Source organism: Orcinus orca, chromosome 3 (genome assembly GCF_937001465.1).
Source record: "Orcinus orca chromosome 3, mOrcOrc1.1, whole genome shotgun sequence".
In the NCBI taxonomy this organism is placed as follows: domain Eukaryota; kingdom Metazoa; phylum Chordata; class Mammalia; order Artiodactyla; family Delphinidae; genus Orcinus; species Orcinus orca.
Window position 1 is genome coordinate 128,882,087 of NC_064561.1, and position 23,564 is coordinate 128,905,650.

Below are 23,564 nucleotides of genomic sequence, written 5' to 3' on the forward strand. Positions count from 1 at the left end.
AGTGAGCAGATGCTTTTTGCCAAAGAATGAGCATAATCTGCAATGAATAAGTATCACATGGAGGTAACTGTCTCCTCTCTGTTAAGATTAATGTACTTAGAAAAGCAGTATGTACCAGCTACCATTTACTGAATACCACCCTGCTAATAATCCTCTCTGTACATCCTGAGTCCCTGTCGAGTCAGTTGATTTTTTCCTCATCCTATATTCTTACAGCACTTTGTACCTTCATTATGCAGTGTGATGTGGTGAAGAGTCTGCACTTGGAGGGGAAGACGGCTGGCTGTGAACCCCAGCTCTGCCAGCTTTCAGAAACTGTCCCTTAACTCGGTTCCTATATCTATAAATTAGGGATGATAATGCCCGCCCCAGGTAATACCCTGACATATAGTAGGTGCTCCAGAAATATGTGAAAGGAACAAGTCCCTAGGCCCCTTGATTTTACTCATATATAAAACATTAGATTGTGAGGTGAGATGAGGTTTTGAAATTCAAACTGCTTGGAAGAAAAAGAGGCTGTTAGAGACAATATTTTTTTTCTTCTGTGTAAGAGAATGTAATTAAAACGCGTTCATACGTGATATTACTGATGTTTTCCCTAATTCTTATTTGAGCCTTTGGGCTGGGGTATGGGCCCAGAGAATCAGGTAGTACGCCTGGGGCTACATACGGATGATCGGGCAGTAGATGGCAGTGTGGCCTCTGCGGAGACGCGCGCAGCCGGTGGAGCCCGGCGTTTGGGCGCTGGCCTTGGGAAGCCTCTCCATGCGCGCTTGCGCGGAGGGCTGCCCTCAGCATGTGGAGCAATGTGATTGGGCGCTGTGATCTGGTGCGGGCTTGCTGATTGGGGGAGGGAGGAGGGGGCGATATGAGGCTTTTATTCCGCGCGTCCCCATTGGAGGGCGTGGAGTGGGGTGGAGTGGATCGCGGCTCGGGAGGGACTGTGCCTGGATGTGGGTGAGGGCGTGGGCGTGGGCTTCCCTGGTCTGAAGCGGTTTTTGCCTCCATGCAGAATACAGCGGAGGAGACCTGCTGGGTTCTCTCGGATGGTCGTGCTGCTGTGGTGCCTCCTCTGTTCAGTCTCATTAGTGGTTTTCTGTTAGAGCCTTGGCGGAGGGCTGATGGGTATCTACCCAGCTCCCCGTCTGAGAGTAATTTATTACTGCGGAGGTCTAGATTAATACCACGAGTGCCGTATACGTATGCTGCAGTCTAGAGGGCAAGCAGGCCATGAATGCAGGCTGGGTCCTCTGACATAAAAGTCAAAAGGCAGATTTTGTTCACTGCTAGATGTGTGCCCCGGGTCTGTGCTAAGCACTTTCACACACACTGTTACGTTTAATGCTCCACAACAGCGGCCGAGGCAGCTCCTATTTCCCTTAAGAGATGGGAAAAATGAGACCAGATCCAGCATTTGCTTAGGGCCATACTGTATCCTCTTGCCTTTCTGCTCACTAAACTTTCTTAGTGATTGCTGTAGTACCTGTAATTCTACCTTAGTGTCTTCTCTTGCATTGAAGTAGTGGATCTCTTGCTTTTAAAAAATATTTTTTGATTGAAGTATAATATACTGAAAAGTGCACAAATCATAATGTGCAGATTGATGAATTATCACAAAGTAAACAAGCCTGTGTAATAGAAGGTTCCTACCACTCCAGAAGCCCTTATTGTGGCTCCCATTACCCTCTTCAAAGGTAACCATTATTCTGACTTCTAGCACTGTAGTGTTTTTTTAAAATGTTTTATAATGGAAAATGTACAACATACAAAAGTAGAGTGAATGGTATAAGGAATCTTCTTTACCCATCACCTGGCTTCAACAGTTATCAGCTCCTGGCCAATTTTCATTTCTACTTCTACCTATTTCCCCATCCTGATCCTTTGGATGATTTTGAGGCAGATCACAGACAGTATATCATTTTACCCATAAATATTTCAGTATATACCTCTAAAAGATAAGGATATTTTTAATACCATTTCACATCTAAAATATTAATAATCATTTAAATATGAAATATCAAGTCAGTGTTCAAATTTCCCTGATACTCTGGTAAATTTTTTTTAATGGTTATGCACATAAGGTCCATACAGTGCAGTTGGTTATGTTCCCTTCTTATCTTGCCTCTTTTTAAATCTTTTTTTATGGAAACATACAAAGGTAGAGAGAATAGTATAATGAACCCCCATGGTCTGTCACCCAGCTTCAATGGTTATCAATTCTGTGCCAGTGTTGTTTCATCAAACCCTACCAGGTTACATTTTAACAAATTCTTGTTATCTGATCATTTTATATATATTTTGATACGTATCTCTATAGATAAGGATTTTTTTAAAAACATAACTACAATACCATTCTCATATCTAAAAATTAGTAATTCCTTAACATCATTAAATATTTCCTCAATGTTCACATTTCCTCAGATGTCTTATAAATTTCTTTTTAATTTACAGTTTGTTGAAATGGGATCCAGATAAAGTCCATACATTGTAATATGTTGAGATGACTTTAATCTATAGGTTTCTCTTTCTGTCTTGGCAGTCTATTTGTTGAAGAAAACAGGTCTCTTTTGTAGTTTCCCACATTCTAGATTTGCTGTTTTCATCCTTATGGTGGTGTTTAACATGTTCCTCTACCTTCCATATGTCCTATAAAACTGGCAGTTAGAGAGGAAGCCTTGATCAGATTCAGCGGGGTATTTTGTTTTTTCTTTTGGCATGAGTACTTCATAGGAAGTGTTGTTTACGGTTGTCAAGAGGCACAGAGCATTTGGTTGTCACTGTGATGTTAAAGGCCATTCGTGATCATTGCTTAGATCCATTTTTTCATTAGGAGCTGCAAAATGTTGCTATCTTAATTATATCATTTCTCTCATTAATTACCCAGAAAATTTTTGTGAAAGAATTTCCTTTCATCAGCGGTTCAGTTATCCTGAGTTATAGTTTGTATGGAAGAGGCAGCTTCGAAAATAATAAATTGACCTCCTACCATCCTCCAAAGGTTATCAGTGAGGGTTTTAATTTTTTTTTCTAATATTATGAACTCATGGACTTAACTATTCCAGACATTTTAATTCATTGCAGTTGATATTTTATTGAAAGAGCCGTAGTTCTCCAGCTAGGCTTTGTAGAGCCCTGGGAATTCTTGAGCTTTCCAACTCAAATCAGAAGCTTTCAATTTTAGACTGTTTCTGTACTGGGCTTCCCTTTGGTTAAAATAAACACTGAATTAAAGCATTGTCTCTGAAATTCCTGCATTAGCCATGCAGATCTACTGGAGAGATACAGGGTGAAAGTTCGCAGCATTAGCCAGTTAGCAGCTGTTACAGATTAGGGCCCACAGTGAATAGGATTCAGGAGAAAACCATTCTGGGGAACTGGGTAGGGTGCTGGTAGGAAGGCAGGCCTCATGGGGGAAGTTCCCTGTGTTCCATGAGAAGTTTGCTTGGGTTACCCTGCCAGGGGCAAGGGACTAGGTGACTTGAACTAAATTAGTTCCTGAGCCCTACTGAATTAAATATTCTATTTCTGATTTTTCATTTTATAAATAATCATAAAGTAAGAGATACCTTTCAGTTTTAGTTACTGCTTTTTTGTTTCTTTTTTTGCATTGAGGTTGAAGCTGAGCACTGTGGTCATCTTTCATTAGCTGGACACTTATTAGCTGAGGTTTAGTTTTACTGTGTCATTTCAGCTGTGGAGGCCTTTGGCTTGTTGCAGTAGTTTTTCAAATCCTGCTCTTGAAGCTTGATGGAGATTTTCTGAGGCCTGCTTTCCTATTTGCATGTCTGTGACATGTATTCATTCACTAGGCTTCGTATTTACTGTCTGCTGGCAGTTCTAGAGATGGGTCTGGCCTGTGCACATCATCCTTCTTTAATCTTAGTATATATGTATATGAAGCTTGCCTTCACATTTTTTTATTATTTTAAAGCTTCTGGTGACAGAAAGGCAAATAGAAGGAAAGCTAAATATCTATATTCAAATGGTTCTTAGGTTAATTTTTCCTAATTCCTTCTATTATTTCCATACATGTTATAGGTCATCTATCCCTGAAACAAAAACAGAGTTTTAGCCTGTGTTTTCCAGATCACTTCTTCTAGGAAGTACAGTAATAACTTGTATCTAGTCCTTAAAGAATTACATAAATTAGGTGAGGTACGCACATGCCCAGAAAGAACTTAGTGTTGACTGAATGGGTAACAGTGATGTACAGTTACATAGAAATCATGAAAAACTGAAACCATCTAATAATTTCTCACCTAAAGCTCCCAGGGTTCAACAGAGGATCCATCGTTCCTTCAGAGAACTTCCTCATCATAACTTTGACCCAGAGACCACCCTACTTTATAAGAGGCTTCTTTCCTAGCACATCTCTACTATAGATTTTGTGATCATTGAGGGGATTATCATTTTCTTTCTCAGAATTTTATATACTTTGAAGCTGTGTTACTTTGGTGCACACCAATTATCTTCCTGGGAAAATGAATTTTTGGTCATTATGTAATGACCCACCTAATCTGAAAAATGAATTCTTTTTGCTTTAAATCTATTGTGTCTGATATTAATATAGCTATACCAGCTTTCTTTAGGCTACTTTTTGCTTAGTACATTTTTCATACAGTTATTTTCAACTCTTCATGTGTTCATATGATTTATATAGCTGGATTATGTATTTTTAAAACCAATCTGGCAGTCTTTGTCTTTGTAACTGGAAAGTTTATTTAGTGTCATATTATGATTGTTGATTTATTTGGATTTGTTTCTACCATAGTTAGTGATTTGTCCCATCTTTCTTTATTCTTTCTTTTGTATCTTCTTTTGGATGGTTGTGGTGTTTTTGTTTTTTTACATTTCTTCCCCCTCTAGAAATTGTATCCTCTATTTCTACTCTTTCAGAATGGTGGGTTTTACCATTCTAAATCTACATCTTTTAGATGGTTGCTGCATAACTTCTAGCCTGCATATTTACCTTAAATTCTAGTGTTATTCACACTCTGCTGTCCTTTAGTCCAGTCACATAACCCCCAACCATGTGTTATTGTCTAACATTAAAGTTTTATCCTTTAAAACACACGTACACACATAAGACATTATTAGTTTAAACAACTTCCCCCCAAATTAAATTAATTTTATTTACTTACCATTCTTTCTAGCATTTCAAGTCTTCTTTAAAGGATCATCTTCCTTCTTCCAAAAACACGTCTTCTAAAAAACACAACTTGTAAAAAGTTCCTTTAGTGAGTATTTGTTGCTAATAAATTCTTTCAGTTTTTAAGTGTCTTTATTTTTCCGTTAATCTTAAAAGATAATTTTGCTAGATACGTAATTCTATTTTGATTGTATTTACTCCCAACATGTTATTCTACTGTTTTCTGTTGTTTCTAGTGAGAAAACACCTGTTGGTATAGTTGTTTTTCCTTTGTAAGTAATCTGTACTTTCTGGCTACTTTTAAAGTCCTCTTATTCTTCAGTTTAAGTGTAATGTATCATGGTGTGGGCTTAATTTTACTTAATTGACGAGATTTTTTGTGTTTCCTGAATCTGAAAATGGATATTTTTTATCAGTTCTAAAAAATGCTTAGCAATTAGCTCATCATCTATTACCTCTCCCCATTCTCTTTATTAACTTCTTTGGGAGATTCAATTAAATGTATTTTAGACCTTACTATTCTATTTTCTATATCTCTTAACTCCTTTTTTATACTTTCATTTTTATCTATCTTTGCTGCAGAGTCTTCTAGTTTCTTGTAATTTCCTTTAGATCTTTCAGGTTGCTAATTCTCACCTCACCTGTGTCTTACCTGCTCTTTAACTTACTCATCGAATTTCTTTTTTTACAGCTTTCTTGATGTATTATTTACATAGAATATACTGCACATATTTAAAGTGTACAATTTGACAAGTCTTGACATATGTACCTGTGTATATGTCCATGAAATCATTACTACAATCAAGATAATAAGCATATCTGTCACCCACCCCCCACATGTTCTCCTACTTCTTTGTAGTCCTTTCCTCTTCTTCCTGCCCACCTTCCACATTCCCAGGAAACCTCTGATATTTTCTGTCATCATAGATTAGTATGTATTTTCTACAATTTTATATAGTAAAATCAACTCTTTAAACCACTTAAAACATAGTTCTCAAGTTGGTGTATCTTGTATGACATAGGAAGTATAATTAGGGCCTCAGAGGTGTGAAGGCTGACTTTGTGGTTTAGAATCCTCAGGGGACGATGTCCTTGCTGTTTTCCCTTTGCAGGGTGCATTACTTTCTAGTTCACCTTCACTGCAGGTGTAGCCTTAGGCAGCTCTGGCTTTACCTAGGATCTCTGAAACAGCTTCCTATCTTACAGAGGCCTTGGTTCTATCCTCCGTTCCCTGTAAGTCATTAAAACCACAGCTCTGTTTCCCTGCGGACCTGCGGATGCTCTCAGGTGACTGCTACCCTTAGTAGTCCCTTAAAACACTTAAGGTTTGTGCTCCCACCCTGCCTTTAGCCGCTGACAATTACATCTATCTTCTTGAAAGCTCAGTCATATATTTGAAATTTTTTTTTAACATTTTATTTAGGTGTTTTGTTTTTATAGTAGGGGGAATTTTTTAAAGGCTATTTAGTCCACCTTATTGCTGAGGTGGAATTCAGTTTAATATCATCTTCGAACTTAGGAGCAACATCCTTTTTGTGTTCCCTCTGGTAGTTCTCAAACTAACTCACTCGAGTGCTTGCCAGGCTACATCACAATCTCCTGGGGCTTTTGTTTAAAAATTTGTGTTTCTGTGGTCTCACTTCAAACCTATGGAATTAGAATCGCCCTCTGGGTGTGAAGCCTAGGAATCTGACGTTTTAAAGTCTTAAAGCCTCTTAGGGGTTCAGATCCTTAACCAGGATTACACTCCTATACTTCGAATAGTGCAGAGTCCTCAGGAAAATCCTTTATGTCCTTAGATTATCAATGGTATTGTTTTCTTCAAACAAAAACATTTTTATACTAGTATACATTTCATTTTCTGGACATACTTCCACATTGTCTATACAGCTTTAAGTTTTGTTAATGAAGAATTCAATGAGGAATTCAAATTTCAGACCCATTTTCCTTTATAGTCTTTGTTGACCACAACCATCCGCTGCAATGTATATTCCTGAGGAGCTGAGTGACAGGCAAGAAAGCATCTTCTTTGGCACATCCCTTTGAATAAAACCTGGGCATCTGCCTGCCCCTCACTGAAACACGAAGAGTGATTTTGACTGTTGAAACCATGGTCCAGAAGCCTGTGGCACTGGCCCTCTGCAGGCTGCAGCTGCCCCAGCTTTCACGGCCATCCCTGCTCCGTGCAGTTTTCTGCCTCATTCATCACACTAGTGCTGTCATGTGAGGTGATTGGTTGCATATTATATTTAGCAGCAAACCTTTCTCTGACTTATAATATGCAAATATTATTCATCAGATGCTGGCTGTGCAGCTGTTGCCTTTTTTGAGGCCCCAGCCGATTTTACTTGACTGAGGATATCTTGGTGTAGAAGATTAAAATGGAATCTTGACTTATCACACTACAGAAGCCCGCTCAATCCATTGTTTTGTTATATGCTGTGTACTATATGAAACCCATGAGGAAATGGAGGTCATTTTAATTAGGCCAGTAGATCCTGATCCTGCATTTTTTAGTTAAAATTTAAATTTTGAGTAAAGAGTTAGTTGATTCTTTATATTGCCTGTCATCTCAACACAAGAGCCTCTATTATGAAGAGATCATAAAGATTTGGTATCATGGGAATGCTGTTTAATATCATTCTGTGAGCAGTTAGATTTAACAATATTAATTTGCCTTAGTATAAAGAGGTTTTAGGGACTTCTTTGTATATGTGTATTTGTGTTTTAAAATTTTTAACTCACATGGTACCAACCCCTTTAAGGGGTTGTCATAAGAAAAGATAGTCATAAGATAGTCATAAGAAAAGTAATTACTTTTACATCATATCAGGTTTTAGTGGTTTTGCAAAGTTCCTTTCCGCTGGTAGCTACTGAGTCATTGAGAGCATTATCCCAGGGAAAGAAAAGAGAAAAATATCGGTTAAGTGCACAGCAATAGGTCTTTAACAAATACTTGTCAATTGATTACCTGTTGCCGTTTTGCTTAATACTAATTTCTTCCACCAGGGAGTAAAAAAAAACTTGGAACTGCAGTTAGAGTTGACCCATGAACAATATGGATTTGAACTTTGCGGGTCTACTTATATGTGGATTGTTTTCCACACAGCACTACATGATGCAGTTGGTTGAATCCGCAGATGCGGAGAGCCAGCTATGGAACTTGAGCATCTGTGGATTTTGGTATCCACAGTGGGTCCTGGAACCAATCCCATGTGGACACCAAGAGATAACTGCATTTCTTTTTCCTTCCTCCCTCTCTTTCTCCCCTCTCTCTCTCCCTCCCTTGCTTTATTCCTTTTATTTATTTCTTTAGATATTTATTGAGTGCCTTTTATAGAACTTTTCTAGGAACTGAGAATATATCAGTGAATTAAGTCCTTGCCTTCATGGTTTTTACTTCTAAGTGTAAAAGAGAAAAAACAAAAAACCAAACACAGACCAGCGTATATAGGCAATTATAGATCATAGAAAATATTTTGGATTTTATTCCAAGTGTGATAGGTAGCTATTGGCTGGTTGAGAAAAGAAAATGACAGGATCTGATTTATTTATATATATATATTTTCAGATCTAGAGTGTATATGATTTGCTGACATATGGTTACAGAGAGTGAGAAAGAATGGGATCAGGGATGACACCTTAGTTTTTGGCCTGAGTAAGCCAGTTAACGTAGGGGCCATTTACTGAGCTGGGAAAGGTTTGGAGAAAAGCAGGTTTGGAGTGGAAGGTTGGAGAATTAAGAGGACATGTAACGTTATGTTAAGAGACCTATTAGACACCCACATAGAGATGTCACCCATGTAGTTGGAAATACAAGTTTGGAGTCACAAGAAGTCAGGGTAGGCATATATGTGTGGAGTCAGTAGTCTGTAGATGATGATTAAAGCTATGGGAGGGAGAGAATGAGACACCCAGAGACCGAGCAGATGGTGAAGAGTCTGCTCCTCAGACTTAGGGCACGTCAACATCAAGAAGTCAAGAAGAGGAGATCCTACAAAGGAACCCAAGAAAGAGAGAAAAGAGCATTTCATGAAGAACGGAATGCTCAACTATATTAATTGTTAGTGACAGGTGAGGTAAGATGAGGATGAAGAATTAACTACTGGATTTAACAAAGTAGAGGTGGTCTTTGGTGTCAGTAGAGTGATGGAAACCAAAATGTGATTTGAGTCAGTTCAAGGGAGGATGGAACTAAAGAAGTGGTGACAGTTGTATTGGGGATGACTCTGTTGTGGCGTCTCGCTGCTGACGGGAGCAGAGCAAAGGAGAAGTAGCTGGAGAGCGATAGGAGGTCAAAGGAAATTTTTGTCATTTTTGTTTTTTGTTTGTTTAATAAAGTTCATCCTTTGTTTAAAAAAAATAGGAGGCAGGGTATATGGATACAGATGCTGGTAGCCTGGTAGACCTGATGGTAGGAGGATAAAGTTCCCATGATTGCTTCTGTTTTATGCTTAGGGAGATAAGACACAAAATCATGAGCTGAGAGTGAGAGTGAGCGGAGAAGGGGAAAGACACACATTTTAAGTTCTAGAAGCAATGAGAAGGTATGAAATAATTATTTTGAAGAGTATGTTGCCTGTTATTCCAGGTCTTTTTAGACTCTGAGATGGCAGTGTAATCTCAGGAATACCAAGTATTTGTATGGATGTTCTGGTAAAAGGAATCAGAATAGGAATATTTCAGGCTGAAAATCATTAATTATAAGCAGAATGCCTGGCCCCTGTGATTCGTTCAGGGAATGTATAAAAGTAATTTAATAAGTTCCAACTTAAAACATTTTTGAACAGCTAATATATTTACCTGGTTCAAAATGCAGAAGGAGTAAATGTGTAAGCAATGAAGAGTTTCCTTTTCTTGCCCCCCTACCATCTTGGCCCTCCTTTGCCTGGAGTCTGTCAATAATAACACTTTCTTGTATCTCCTTCCAGAGATATTTTACTGATCCATTTTTTTAAAGCTAAATCTATGCTAGGACTTTAAAAATAATTCTTTCTTCAATCAAGTAAATACTTAAAAAATTATACTAATATTTCTCTATCCTCTTTAATTTATATAAAAATAATTTCAAAAAAGAGCAAGAAAGAGCATCTGTTTTAATACTGACTTCATAATGTTGACAGCCATCTGGCAGGAGTTGTATCTGTTAGATTTTTCTTAAGAAATAACATATATTTAACAAGGTTCTTTTTTCTTCTTTGTCTTCACAGCTAATCTGGCATCTTTAATGGATAAAACATATGAGAGAAAGCTGCCTGTTAGTTCTTTAACAATATCACGGGTAAGAAAACTTAAATATAAAGAAAGAGAAAGAAGGCAAGAAAGCCACTTTATATACATGAGGCTCTGTAAATAAAGTCTATCTTTCATAGGATATATTTTCCCAGAGTATGGTATGTTTTTGTAGTTGCTAATAGATATTTTATGATGAAGTAGCAAATTTCTTTGACTAAAATAAAAGGTAATAAATTTATCAGACTCCAGTGTCAGTGATTACTGTTGTGTATCTGGTTTATTTTAATTTTTCCAGGATTTGGTATCATGATTTTTTTTTAAGTTGATATACCCTTCAAAGTGATAGTATTTACTTGTTAATATTGGAAGTAATTTTGGTAGTTGAGAAAGTCTATAAAAGAATGGATATTAATGTTAAACTGCTACAGAGCAATGGATGGGAGAATAATATTAGGCTAGGAGTCAGGAATTGGACTTGAGAGTAACCATTACTGATCACCTTCTATGCCAGCTGTTGTACTAGTTTCTTAACTTACATTATCTTGCTCTTCTCATAGCGGCCGTATGAGGTAAGCATTGTTATCTCCATTTTGCATGTAAGACTCAGAAAGCTTGATGACTTTTCCAAGTTCACACAGTTCATAGGTGGAAAAATTGGGCTTCAAACCCAGATCTCTGTGACATTGAAGTTCTTTTCTGTTGCCTCCCTTAAATAGATCTTATCTTGTCTTAATGAATTTGCTTTATGACATTGGGCAAGTGGACCCCTCTCAATTTCCTCATATTCAGTATGGGGACAGTAGTATTTTCCTCATAGGGCTGATGTGACACTAAATTGAGATCTTAGATGTGAAAACTCTTTGTAGAAATTAATGGCACCATAAAATTCAAGAGACTTAAATCTAGGAGAAGAAAAGTAGAGAAACCATCATCCTTTTTAGTCTTGAGTCCTTTCTTTCTGCTCCTTGATATTTTCCTTTTAGTAGGGGAACCGTTTAGCTAGGTTATAACCTAAATTTTATAGACTTATCATTTTCATATTGGAGGGGAACTGAAAGACCACTGGTTCATCCCTTACATGATGTATAAAATCTCTGTATGCCATAATGCCTGGTGTTTGTTTAGGCAGCGCTTCAGAGTTTAAAGAGCTTTCATGTGCACTTTCTTGTTGGAGCCTCGTCCTCTTCAGTGCAGGTGCCTTTATTCTGTTTATGCAGATGGAGCAACTAAGTTCCAGAGGGGCTGTGCCGTCTGTTTATGCCACACAGCATGCAGTCAGGAGAGCTAGTTCTCAACTTCAGGTCCTGTGTTGGAACCATATTTTATCTGCCCCTTAATGAGATTTCTAAATCAAGTCCGTAAGTCCTAAAAAGGGGGAGATCCATTAAGTCTCCCCCTCTTTACTTTTCTCTCCTCCTTCCCGAGGTTTTACTACATCCATTATCTCCTACTTCACCCTTTTTCCTCTGAGTCTTTACTTTAGAGTAGAATTCCTCCTTAGAAGAGTCTTTTCTGTTTGTTTCTCTGGTTTAGAGTTGAGCACACTGAAGGAGTTTGTGGTTCGAGGGGAGACTTTGCTGGTAGAAGAATCACAGGTTGACTGGTCTGTAGCAGAACCAAATCAGATAGGAAAAATGGTTATAAGACTGAGTTCTCTAAATTTAGACTTTTCCTCTCTTGGGCCATGTTTTTTCAGCCATTAGAGTCTTCATCCTTTCAACTATGTGTTCCCATGTATTTGGAGTTTGGAACATAGAGAAAATATCAGGGTTTAAAGTTAATGGGAAATACCAGTGACTAATTATAAATACACTAAGAGGAGCTCTCTCTTGTTCTGAGCAAGGTTAACGTTTAGTTTTTAAACAGTTTTTCTAACCAAGGTTGTTCTACATATAGAAAAAGAGAGACCGTTGTAGATTATTTGTTGGCATTAACATAGAGTGGTTTTGAGGATGGAGCCACACTACATGAACACTGTTCTAATAAAATGTGTGTTTTATTTTTAAGGTCAGTGTGTGACTTAGGCTCAATATATGGCATAATTTATATTCAACCAAAGGTTTCTTTTTTTGTCTTTTAGTTTGTGGACAACATTTCATCTCGAGAAGAGATAGACCATGCAGAGTATTACCTGTACAAGTAAGTTTTCCATTTCATTTGACTATATATTCTCGTTTCACATCCTTTTTTAACACAAAAGGTGGTAAGTACTGTATATAATGTTCAGCTCCTTGCTTTTTTTTTTTTTTGCGGTACGCGGGCCTCTCACTGTTGTGGCCTCTCCCGTTGCGGAGCACAGGCTCCGGACGCGCAGGCTCAGCGGCCATGGCTCACAGGCCCAGCCGCTCCGCGGCATGTGGGATCTTCCTGGACTGGGGCATGAGCCCGTGCCCCTGCATCGGCAGGCGGACTCTCAACCACTGCACCACCAGGGAAGCCCCCAACTCCTTGCTTTTTAACTTTGTGCTTTGGAGATCTTTCCATATCAGTGTATAGAGAGATTAGACATTTTTTATAACTGTCACATTCCATACTATGAATATATTATTTAAACCAGTTCCCTATTGTAGGGCCTTTAGGTTGTTTGTGCTCTCTTTTTGTATGATGCACAATGCAATAATTAATAACCTTTTACATAGGTAATTTTGCACATAGTTCTCATAAGTATGTATATTTAATACATATGTAAATGTAATAATACACATGTGTATATATATATATACATATTTAATTTCAATAGCTGTTGCCAAATCGCTTTCCATTGGGGTCTTACCAATTTACATTCCCACCAGCAGTGTATGAAAGAGGTCTGTTTCTACAGCTTGGCCAACAGGTATTTTCACACTTCTGGATTTTTGTTAGTCTGATAGGAGAAAAAAATATATGTCTGTTTATCTTTTTCCTCCCTTTTTTATTTAGGTGGAAATGCACTCTTTAAGTACTATTCAGCTCCTATTTTCAATTAACACTTTTTCTACATTACTACCTTTACTTCATTCTTTCTCACAACTGGGAACAATCCCACTGACCTACAGCTACACTCTCCCCTGTGTACAAAGAAGTATGTTCAGTACAGCACCGTCTATAGCAGTAAAAACTGGAATAACCTAAAGTTCATTAAATAAAGGATTGATCAAATAAATTATGATTTATTGTTATAGTTGACCTGTCAAAATGATACCTTACAACTAACTTTTTTTTTTACAACTAACTTTTTATTGTGATTTTAAAAATCAGATTTATGATTTGTTCCAATTTCTAGGCTGCAAAAAAAGACTCAGGCTGAAATTTAAAATGTTTCCAGTAAACATTGTATTAGAATTTCCCATTCGATCTTTGGTTTTTTAAAAAATATTTATTTATTTAGTTAGTTGCGGCAGGTGAGCTCCTTAGTTGTGGCTGGTGGACTCCTTAATTGCGGCTTGCCAGCTCCTTAGCTGCTGCAGGCAGGCTCTTTAGTTGTGACTCACCAGCTCCTTAGTTGTGCACGTGAGCTCCTTAGTTGCGGCATGCGAACTCTTAGTTGCGGCATGCATGTGGGATCTAGTTCCCTGACCAGGGATCGAACCTGGGCCCCCTGCCCTGGGAGCGTGGAGTCTTATCCACTGCGCCACTAGGGAAGTCCCTTAACTTTGTTTTGATCAAGAGAGTTTTCAGTTATTTACATCTGGGTATATTTTTTTTTTTAAAGCTTTCTTTATATTAGGGAAAACATATCCAATTTTCTTGCATGTGATATTGCAAGCTAGTAATAAGGCTTCTTTTTTTTCTTCCTGAATTGGGTAGATTCTACCACCGTTTTGGTGTTTTCTGTTTAAATACAAATCTCAAGTAGATAAGATTCCAAACCTTAAAAAAAAAAAAATTTTAAATCTAAGATTGTCTTTAACAGTGTCTGAAGTTTAAATTCTAGGTGCTGAAATCATAATTGCAAGTGCCCTCCTACCCTTCATTAAGATAAACATAAACGGATTCCTTGATGGGAGCAAGCCCTGCCTTCCTTTAGTGGTTCTTCGACACTGTAAGGCTCCTTTGGTAGTTATTTTTGCCAGTGGAGAAAGGTGTATTTGGGCTGGCACCTTTGTTTGCTTTGTTCATGGGAAAATGCAGAAAATAGTTCCAGTTTATAAATAGGAACTATTTTTTAGAATTCCATCCTGTAGGACACAGTGCTATAGTCTTAGAAGAAATATGTCCCAAATTTACTTGTACCTCTGTAGCATATAATTGATTTCAGCAATTCAATATTCAGCATGTATTTACTGAGCACCCATTGTGTGCCCAGAATTTGTCCAAGGTGCTGGGCATATAGTGGTGAATAAGTTAGACACTCTCCCTGTCTTCACGCATTGAAGTTTAACTGAGAAATTTTAAGTCCTACAGAAAGACATTCTGTGATTAATTCTTCATATCATGTCCAGTTTTGTGAGGCCTGGAGTCTTATTGAAAGCTTCATAAAATCTCCCTGTTTTTATATACGTCATATAGAAGACTCTTGTCCATCTTAAATCTGAGGCGTTGTTTAATTTGACATTCCCCATCGTTTGCTTAATCAAAACTAGTGTTCTAACCGTGACTTATCACTGTTTTATTTCCGTTCTTTCTCCTCCCATTGCCAAGAAAATTAGCTCTCTTTTTCTGAGATTTTTTTTTTTTTTAAGAAAGAAATGTTTTTATGACTTCATGAGATTACTGTTGTATGTGTGTGAGACCAAATACAGCACAGTAAAGCTGCATCAGGTGTAGATGATGGAGGCTGGCCAGTATTCGTGCATCAGCTAAGCATCAACTCCTGCTTTCCAGCCTTAGAGGATATACAAAACATAGTAATGCCTCAGCAGAATTGCAGGTTAAGTTATGAACTCTTGGGGTTTCCCTGCTTTAATTGAAATCAAGAATGTTAATCCTGAGGACACCGAGGGCCTCTGGGATTTCCACCAGTTAGGTCTTCAGCGTTCATGGTTGCCATGCCTAACATTTCCACATGGGATGACTTTAGATATCTCAGGGTAAACTTAACAATCACAGGTGTAAGATACGGAAATATAGGAGCAATTCATTAATCCTGCAACTAATAGCTTCTTCCTGGCCTGCCTGGAGAATTTCTCATTCCCCAGGCAGTACTGTTTTTGAGGGGAAGGCCCACAACAGGACTTTGGCTGCCACCTCTGTCAGTGGCACAGATCTTTCCCTGCCTCAGTCTGTAGAGACCAGGCTCTGCAAGCAGAATGTAATCACTGCATCCTCTCATCTTCTAGTGATCAGATCTCCCCAGTGATTATGTAAAGGCTGTTAGAGCCAAAGAAGTTTGGAAACCTGGGGTGATCAGTGGAGAGCTAATTGAGCACCTGCCGTTGAGTCAGGTGAACAAGTAAGCAGTTCAGGGTGCTTCTGGCACGTGCCAGTGTGTTATCCTCCTCTCATTCCAGGAAAGACTCTCAGCCTTTGAATCTCCTGAAGTACACAGGTTTAAAAGTTTGCGGGCATCAACATTAAAGAGTCCCAGGGATGTTTTAAGGAGAGTTAAAGAGAGGCTGCCATTTAGATAGCAGGAGGGAGAAAAAATGCTCAACCATGCCTCTTTGGGCTCTGGGCTCCTCTCTGGGGGCCCACAACCTTTTGATCAACTTCTGCCCTGCCACTTACAAATAAAAAATGGAAACACCAAGGAAAGGGAAATGATGCTTTAAACAAAAGAATAATGTGAACTAAAGATGATTAAGTCAGTTAATACCAGGAACGATATAGGTTGACAATAAAGAAATGTTTTTAAAAAACCTGATAATACTCTACAACAAACCAAGAGTAAAAGTGATTACAACAGTAAAAAGGCTAAATTGAAGTAAAATAAACAAAATATGAAAGCTAAGAAATAAGAGAGCAAAGCCTGCTAAGAACTGTTGGGCTGTAACAAAATAAAACATTAAAATAAGAGAATAAAAGAAACAAATAAAAAATAAGTAAAGCAAGATAAGAAGGACGTGAGCCAGGGACTTCATAAACTGTGTATAGATATGGCTGGGAGGTTAGGAAAATAGGCACAGGCATGCTCTTGCAGGGATACTCTCAGCAGGCTGACTAATAAATCGCTTTATGAGTGGTTTGCAAACTGTCTTCCAAGAAGCCCTCGAGCTGGTTCCTCACAGGGGCCTCCGCTGCGTGGCTTGGGGAGGAATACGATGTGAGGGAGAGGCCAGACAGTCCTGCCACCAGCCCCCTGCTTCTGCTTCAGCCAGAAAAGCTGTGCCTCCAGCTTCTTTATATATCGGGGTGGTGGAGAGAATTCAGGGGGTTCTGGGAACTTAGATGAGAATAAAATTACATTTTTATTTTCACTCACCTCTCAGTATTTAGCATTGCCTTCAATTGTGAATATAGGCAACAGATCACAGTACTGTTAGCAGCATCTGTGTCTTTCTCACCAATAAAAATCATTGATTTTTTTAATATATCATTACATTTGTTGCAGCTATCTTGACAAATTATGCTCATCACTGCTTAGAAATTACATTTATAATTAAACTACTGCTGGCTAGTTTTGTTTCGTACGTTAATGGAGAAGCACATGTGACCATATCGCAAGGATTTTTTGATGTTTGCATTTAAAACATTATTCGAGAAGGTGCCATTAGACTGCCCACGAGTTCATGCCACAAAAAAATGTGATAAACCTCACTGTGAAGGCCTTTTGCTTAGGCTTATTCCTGCTTCTTACCCCAGGCTTTTTTGAAGTTTTCTAGTTCTTTGTTTTTCTTCTTACAAAGAAGGCTTTCTTTTATTTTAGGTTAGACCTTATAGAGTAAGACAGGCATATGGTTGATATGTGTTCTGTTATCCAAATGAGAACTTAGATACAGCCAGTCTCTTGTCTCCCTACTGGAGCAGGAAGAGGTTTGGTGAAAAGTGAGATTTGGACAGGCCCTGAGATGCTGTGCATCAGGAGACTAGCGCTGGGAGGGTGTTGGGTGGGAACACCGCTGCTCGATTTTGGTATCATCACCCCCCTCCGCACTCCAGCCCCGGGTTGGCAAGGGGAGAAGCCACGGTGTTCCCCCTGCAGTAGCAGCAGAGGTTTGGTGGCACAGAAGATAAAGGTAAGAGCACAGCACAGCTAATGGCAGCTAAGAGGAAGAGGCTGCTCAGTGACTGGTGAGCATGAGAAGTTGACTGCTGATTCATGCTTAACATTTGTTAAAAAGAGTTTTATACATCCCACTTTAGTTTTAAAAGGAATTGAGCAACCAATTTTTTTTTCCTTGCCAAAGGATTGATTTCTGCTTCTTACCCACATGCCCTCTCATTGGCTTTTGAAGAAAAAAGATTTCTTACCTTTGCCTTACTATCAATTTATAGTGTTGCTAAGAATCCAGTTTGCATCTTGATCTTACTGACACAGAGACTAAGGCGTGGAGATTAACTGAGCAGACCCAACATGGAGTGTGTGTGTGTAAGCCACTGCCTGTCCTGCGCTGAGAAAGGAAGTCATGAGGGTGAATGTGAACAGTGGAACAGTACTAGAAAGACCAAGAGAGTGCTTTCCCAGTGCAAGGTAATGCCGATAAGGATTTCAGATGGGGCTACAATTTATTTTTAAGAAAATTGAGGCAGAAGGAATTCCATGGAAAGTACAGTCTAGAGTGTGGTAAAGCAGGAGGAAATTAAAATTAAGGGATAATGGGGCTTCCCTGGTGGCGCAATGAGAGTCCGCCTGCCGATGCAGGGGATGCGGGTTCGTGCCCCGGTCTGGGAAGATCCCACATGCCGCGGAGTGGCTGGGCCCGTGAGCCATGGCCGCTGGGCCTGCGCGTCCGGAGCTGGTGCTCCGCAACGGGAGAGGCCGCGACAGTGAGAGGCCCGCGTACCGCAAAAAAAAAAAAAAAAATGAAAAAAATAATAAATTAAATTAAGGGATAAGAGGAAATCCCTTATATTTCTCATAGTCTGTGGGTTGTTGTTGTTTGTATCCTAAGAACCATGATCTTAGCTTTTTCTCCATAATAGATCTCTTTTTGTGATCTGTCCACTTGAGGTCAATGTTATTGTATAGTGAGTTTATCTAGAATTTTCATTTTTTATTTTTTGGAGAGCGTGTCTTTTCTGGACCACCTAGTCAGTAGTTCTGAGCTCAGGACTCTGCAGATTGATGTGTGCTGCCCACGTGCAGACACATGAGCCCTGAGGCAGGCTCTGTGTCTCCCTTTGAGATAAAACTGCATGTCATCAGTGAAATTGTGGCATCAGTAAAAGCTGTTATTTTCATGGTTTATAACAAGCTTTAACAGTGGCTGTATTAGTATTTGATTACTGCATTAATAGAATGCAAACCCAAGCCATAAAAATTCCTTCTTCACTGAGGATGTTTGCAAATTGCATTTTTAAAGGCTTATTTAGACTTTCAAATAACTTTGGGACCGTGGCAGTTAAGAGATGCATGAAATTAAACTTTCCTTTTACTGTTAGAGCGTCAATAATTTGAACTGATAATTTAATCTGCAACCTAAATGGTCATTCCTAAGGATAAGTGATAGACATTTCTAATGTCTATATAACATATTCTCTCTATTTTAAGAATGTACATTCTTTAAAAGGTAGCCTTTTGGTTGTTAACAAAAATGTGGGGAATGCTGAATTACTTGTCACACAATAAGAAAAAATTGTTGCAGAGCTCCATGAGAAGGTCTGTTTTTCTTGGAATACAGCTCTCTGTGTTGCCATGGAGAGTGGCGTGCCACCCACTAATGAGAGGAAGTTAAGGATGTGTGGCAGGCTGTGTGTTGCCAACAGAGTCATCCACACTGTACCTTGGCCTCAGGCATCTTTCATCCGTGGTTTAACCGACCTGGCAGATCCCAAGTGTCCCTGGTTGGAGACGGATGGCGGGTCAGGAACAGCTGGGGCGAGGCAGATGGCAGCCTGCACGTCTCCAGGTCCCGGGTTGGCAGCCAGCCTTAAAAAGGAAGGACCAAAATAGCTTCATTTTTCAATAAGCAAAAATAACCACATGGTTCCTTAGAAGGTGAGTGCATTACCCCAGGCCTATGTTATAAGAATCCATTTCTGCCTGTAGGAAGAGGGGCAAGTGGGAGTTTACTAGGAGGGAACACTATTCATGAGTTTAAGCAGTGATCATTTTTCTTTGAGGGCATAGAGATTGTGTTTTACAGCACTAAAATGAAATTAAAAATTTTTCTGTTAGCATACTGCCAAGTCTCATTATGTTTGAACTTTATTAAGGAAAGAGCAAAGAGCCCAAGAGGGGCGGTAAATGAGTCTTAAAGCATTTTTTAGAAAAACACTTTCATACTTTAATATTGCCAAGTGCTTTATTTAGTTCTTATTTGCTAATCCTTACCACAGGCCTGGGAGAGGGGTACTGTTAATGGCTCTGCATGAGAGGATAGCAGATTGTCACGAACATCGTCCACGCCTTGCCAAAGACCCATGGAGCCTCCACTCCTTCTGACTTTGCACTTCTCTCCCGCTGGTCTTGTTATTTCAACCTGGAGCCTGGTCATAGGAGGAGTGTAGGGGTAACATTCAAGGGTGTTTTCTTGGCTATGGTTCTAACATTCCACCCAACTTGCCCAGAGTGATCTCACACCTTAGATACTCTCGTATTCCTCTGGCATAATGAATGGGTCCCTGAAGGCCCTTATCCTCGGAGGCCAAAGCAGTTCATGCTGCTACAGACATCTATTTATAAGTCTTCGTAGAGGCGTAAGCTTTCATTTCTTCGGGGTAAATATCTAGCAGTGGAATGGCTGGAACATATAGTAGGTATACATTCCAGAGTGGTTATACTCACTGTGTTTTTAATTTGTATTTGCCTAATAATTAATGATGTTGAGCAACTTTTCATGTGCTTATTTTCCAGCCATATAACTCCTTGGTAAAGTATCTGCTTAAATCTTCTGCCCTTTTTTCTTTTATTGAGTTGCTTGTTTTCTTATTATTGAGTTTTGAGAACTTTTTCTCTCATAATCTTTATTTTTATTCACTTAACAGTGTTTTTCAAAGAGCAGTTTTTATTTTTGATGGAAGTCCAGTTTGTTAATTTTTTCTTTTATGAATCATGCCTTTGGTGTCAACTGAGAAATCTTTGCTTAACCCGACACCACAAAGATTTTTCTCCTATGTTTTGTTTCAGAAGTTTTATAGTTTTAGGTTTCACAGTTAGGTCTATGATCCATTTTAAGTTATTTTTTTTAATATGGTATGAGGTAAGGGTCCAAGTTAAATTTCTGGTGTTAAGAATACCTAGTCGTGTCAGCACCATTTGTTGAAAAGACTTTTCTTTCTGCACTGAATTACCTTTGAATCTTTGTTGGAAACCAGTTGTTTATAGACAAGTGAGTCTCTTTCTGAACTGTTTTGTTCCATTGATCTCTGTTCCATTGCCTCTCTTGATGCCAGTACTACACTATCTTTATGGCTGTAGTTTTATAATAAATCTTAAAATTAGGTAGTGTGAGTCTTCCAACTTTGTTGTTCTTTTCCAAAGTCGTTTTACCTAGTCTGGGTCCTTTGCGTTCCATATCAATTTTAGAATCACTTTGTGTGTATGTACACACATACATGCATACATATATTATTAATAATAGAGAAAGTAGGAGCAAGATCAATTCCAGAAATATGTATTGAGTATCTAGTATATATTTAGAAATAAGATGGTAAGAAGGATCTTATAGGATATGAAGGGATATTGATTATTTGAAAGTCAGTAATCATTCTTTTTCCATTGAAGACAAATTTAAACTGTCCTGACAGAATTTCAGATTTCAAGTCTGTAAGACAAATGATTCTCAGTTCTGTGTAAAAGGGAATTTCCAAAGCCAATAGCTGGTTTAAGAGAAGTATTTTTTAATTTACCAGAACTGTGGTGTGTTCAAAGGAAGGATATGAATCACTACAATCAAAAAGATTATAGGGCTTCCCTGGTGGCGCAGTGGTTGAGAGTCCGCCTGCCGATGCAGGGGACACGGATTCATGCCCCGGTCCGGGAAGATCCCACATGCCGCGGAGCGGCTGGGCCCGTGAGCCATGGCCGCTGAGCCTGCGCGTCCGGAGCCTGTGCTCCGCAACGGGAGAGGCCGCAACAGTGAGAGGCCCGCGTACCGCAAAAAAAAAAAAAAAAAAAAAAAGATTGTAAATTGGCTGGGGATAACTAGATATGTGAAACAATTCAACATCAACAGAAATCTTCGATATAATAAATAGATAAATTGATGATATGTAACAAAATGTGTGTGTCTGAGAAAACATGCTTTGGGCAGGCTGGAAGAGGGGTTGATGTCATGATCAGCAAACATTCATAAAAGAGGCAGAACTTGAGACAGCCTTGAAGATTGGATGAGTAGAAGAAATGGGAGTGAGTGTTCAAGATGCAGCAAGCAGTATAGGGGGGGTTAATAGAGTGAGGTGAGATCTGACCTTATGGGGATTGACGGGCCTACCAGGGAGTCGTGGGAAATAAGGTGGGCAGATTATAGAGGGAATAGAAAGCTGGCCGCATCATGCGTTGCTAGTAGATATATATATATATATAGTGGTACAACTTCTGTAGAGAGAACTTTGGCAACATCTATCAAAATTATGAATGCATATACCCTTTGACCCAATAATTTCACCTCTAGGAACTTCTGACGCACAGCATACATATGAAATAATATCCATTACAAAAAGATTATGTCCGTCAAGGCCTGCAGATATTAGTTATTAAAAAAATATTTTTAAAGATCCTTAAGATTGTTAGTCATCAGTAGATTCTTGAGAAAGGTATATCATAAACCTATTACAGGAAGGTTAATAGAGTAAGTTTTGGATTGAAAGAGGTAAGTGTGGGAGGGAAATTTATTATCTGTACTTAAGGTGATAAAAGGCCCGTCCTGTGGTGGAAATGAAGAAAGGAATATTTTGCACATAGGAAGGAAAAATCAATCAACAGGATTAGTGACAGGTTGAATATAAAGCTAGAAAACAAGGAAGGTCAAAAATGAACTGAAAATTGAACCTCAGTTAATGAGGCTGGTCTACTTTAATAGAAGTATTGAATTGGAAGCAGATTTAGAAGACAGCAAGGCAGTGTGTTTTTCTTGCCTTTTCATTGTACGTATACATATTTCTAAGTTTGCTGCATCACGTCTTATGCCTACAGACCACATTTGGATTGTTTGAGAGGAACTGGCCACAGAGCTTTGGAGAAAGAACAACTGCCAAAACATACTTACATTAGGGTCTACCCGGTATCCTGGTACAAGTTGGGAACTTTTAAACTAGGTGATCTCTGAAGCCCTGAAGTCCTGCTAACTTTCAGAATCTGAAATTAAGACCTAGGAAGACTAAGCAATTTCCATGTGACAAGTCCAAGCTCTAGTTGTGGATGAAGGCCTGACTTGAAGTTCAGAGGGTCATCAGCTAGACCAGTGTGTCTCTTTGTGCCAGTTCTTTTTTCTGAGGCAGTCTAGGTAGTAAACCAGCATACTCAGTGAATATTTAAATACCTCCTAACAAAGTGACATCAAATTAATTAAACCTAGAAAAACCTAGCATATACAGAGGTTCACCAGTTAAAAATACATAGTCATGGGGGAAAAAAAAAGAGCCGAAAAGACTCTGAAGGAATCAGGATGGGAGGAAAGAGTCAGGTGACCTGTGTTTTCAGGACCGGTTTAGTTCCCACTTTGATCTGTAAATTGGAACCAGTTAATGAACTATCTGGACATCAGCTTCCTAGACAAGCAGCTGATCTTGGATGCCTCTCAAGGCACCTTACATATCTGAAATCTGTTTCTCAGTCTCACTGATACAGAAGCTAGACTTTATCACCAGGAGCTTCAGACTTTGAAAGCATGAGGTTCTGGTCTTTGTTTAGTTTCTCACTCAGAGCCTTATTTATTTAAATAGTAGAATTGAAGTTCAGCCACCTTAACCATGAATATCAAAAGAACAACTAGCAGATGTAAAATTAAACAACAGAAAGAATAGGGGATCACTCATTCTCTTCTGGATTTGAGGGGCAGGCTTCTTCATTTACTGTCTTACTTATAAGTACCTTTAGCAAATTTCTTGGTATGAGAGTAGGGTATTCACTCTTGTTTTCCAGAGAACTAATTTCTGTACCATATATATTTGACGTTTACCTATGATCTTTATCTGAAAGGCCCACAAAACATATATTTTT

The 23,564-nt window shown here is 38.8% G+C and overlaps 1 protein-coding gene across 4 annotated transcripts in view; it reads left to right on the forward strand.

Moving 5' to 3' along the window:
• MRPS27 (mitochondrial ribosomal protein S27) overlaps positions 1-23,564 on the forward strand; it is a 90,914-nt gene that overhangs the window by 8,244 nt on the left and 59,106 nt on the right. For all 4 annotated transcript variants that reach the window (XM_033429983.2, XM_033429984.2, XM_004270794.4 and 1 more), the window contains exons 3-4: positions 10,360-10,430; positions 12,465-12,523. In XM_033429983.2, the coding sequence (XP_033285874.1) occupies positions 10,360-10,430; positions 12,465-12,523 (130 nt within the window). The remainder of the gene's footprint in view (positions 1-10,359; positions 10,431-12,464; positions 12,524-23,564) is intronic.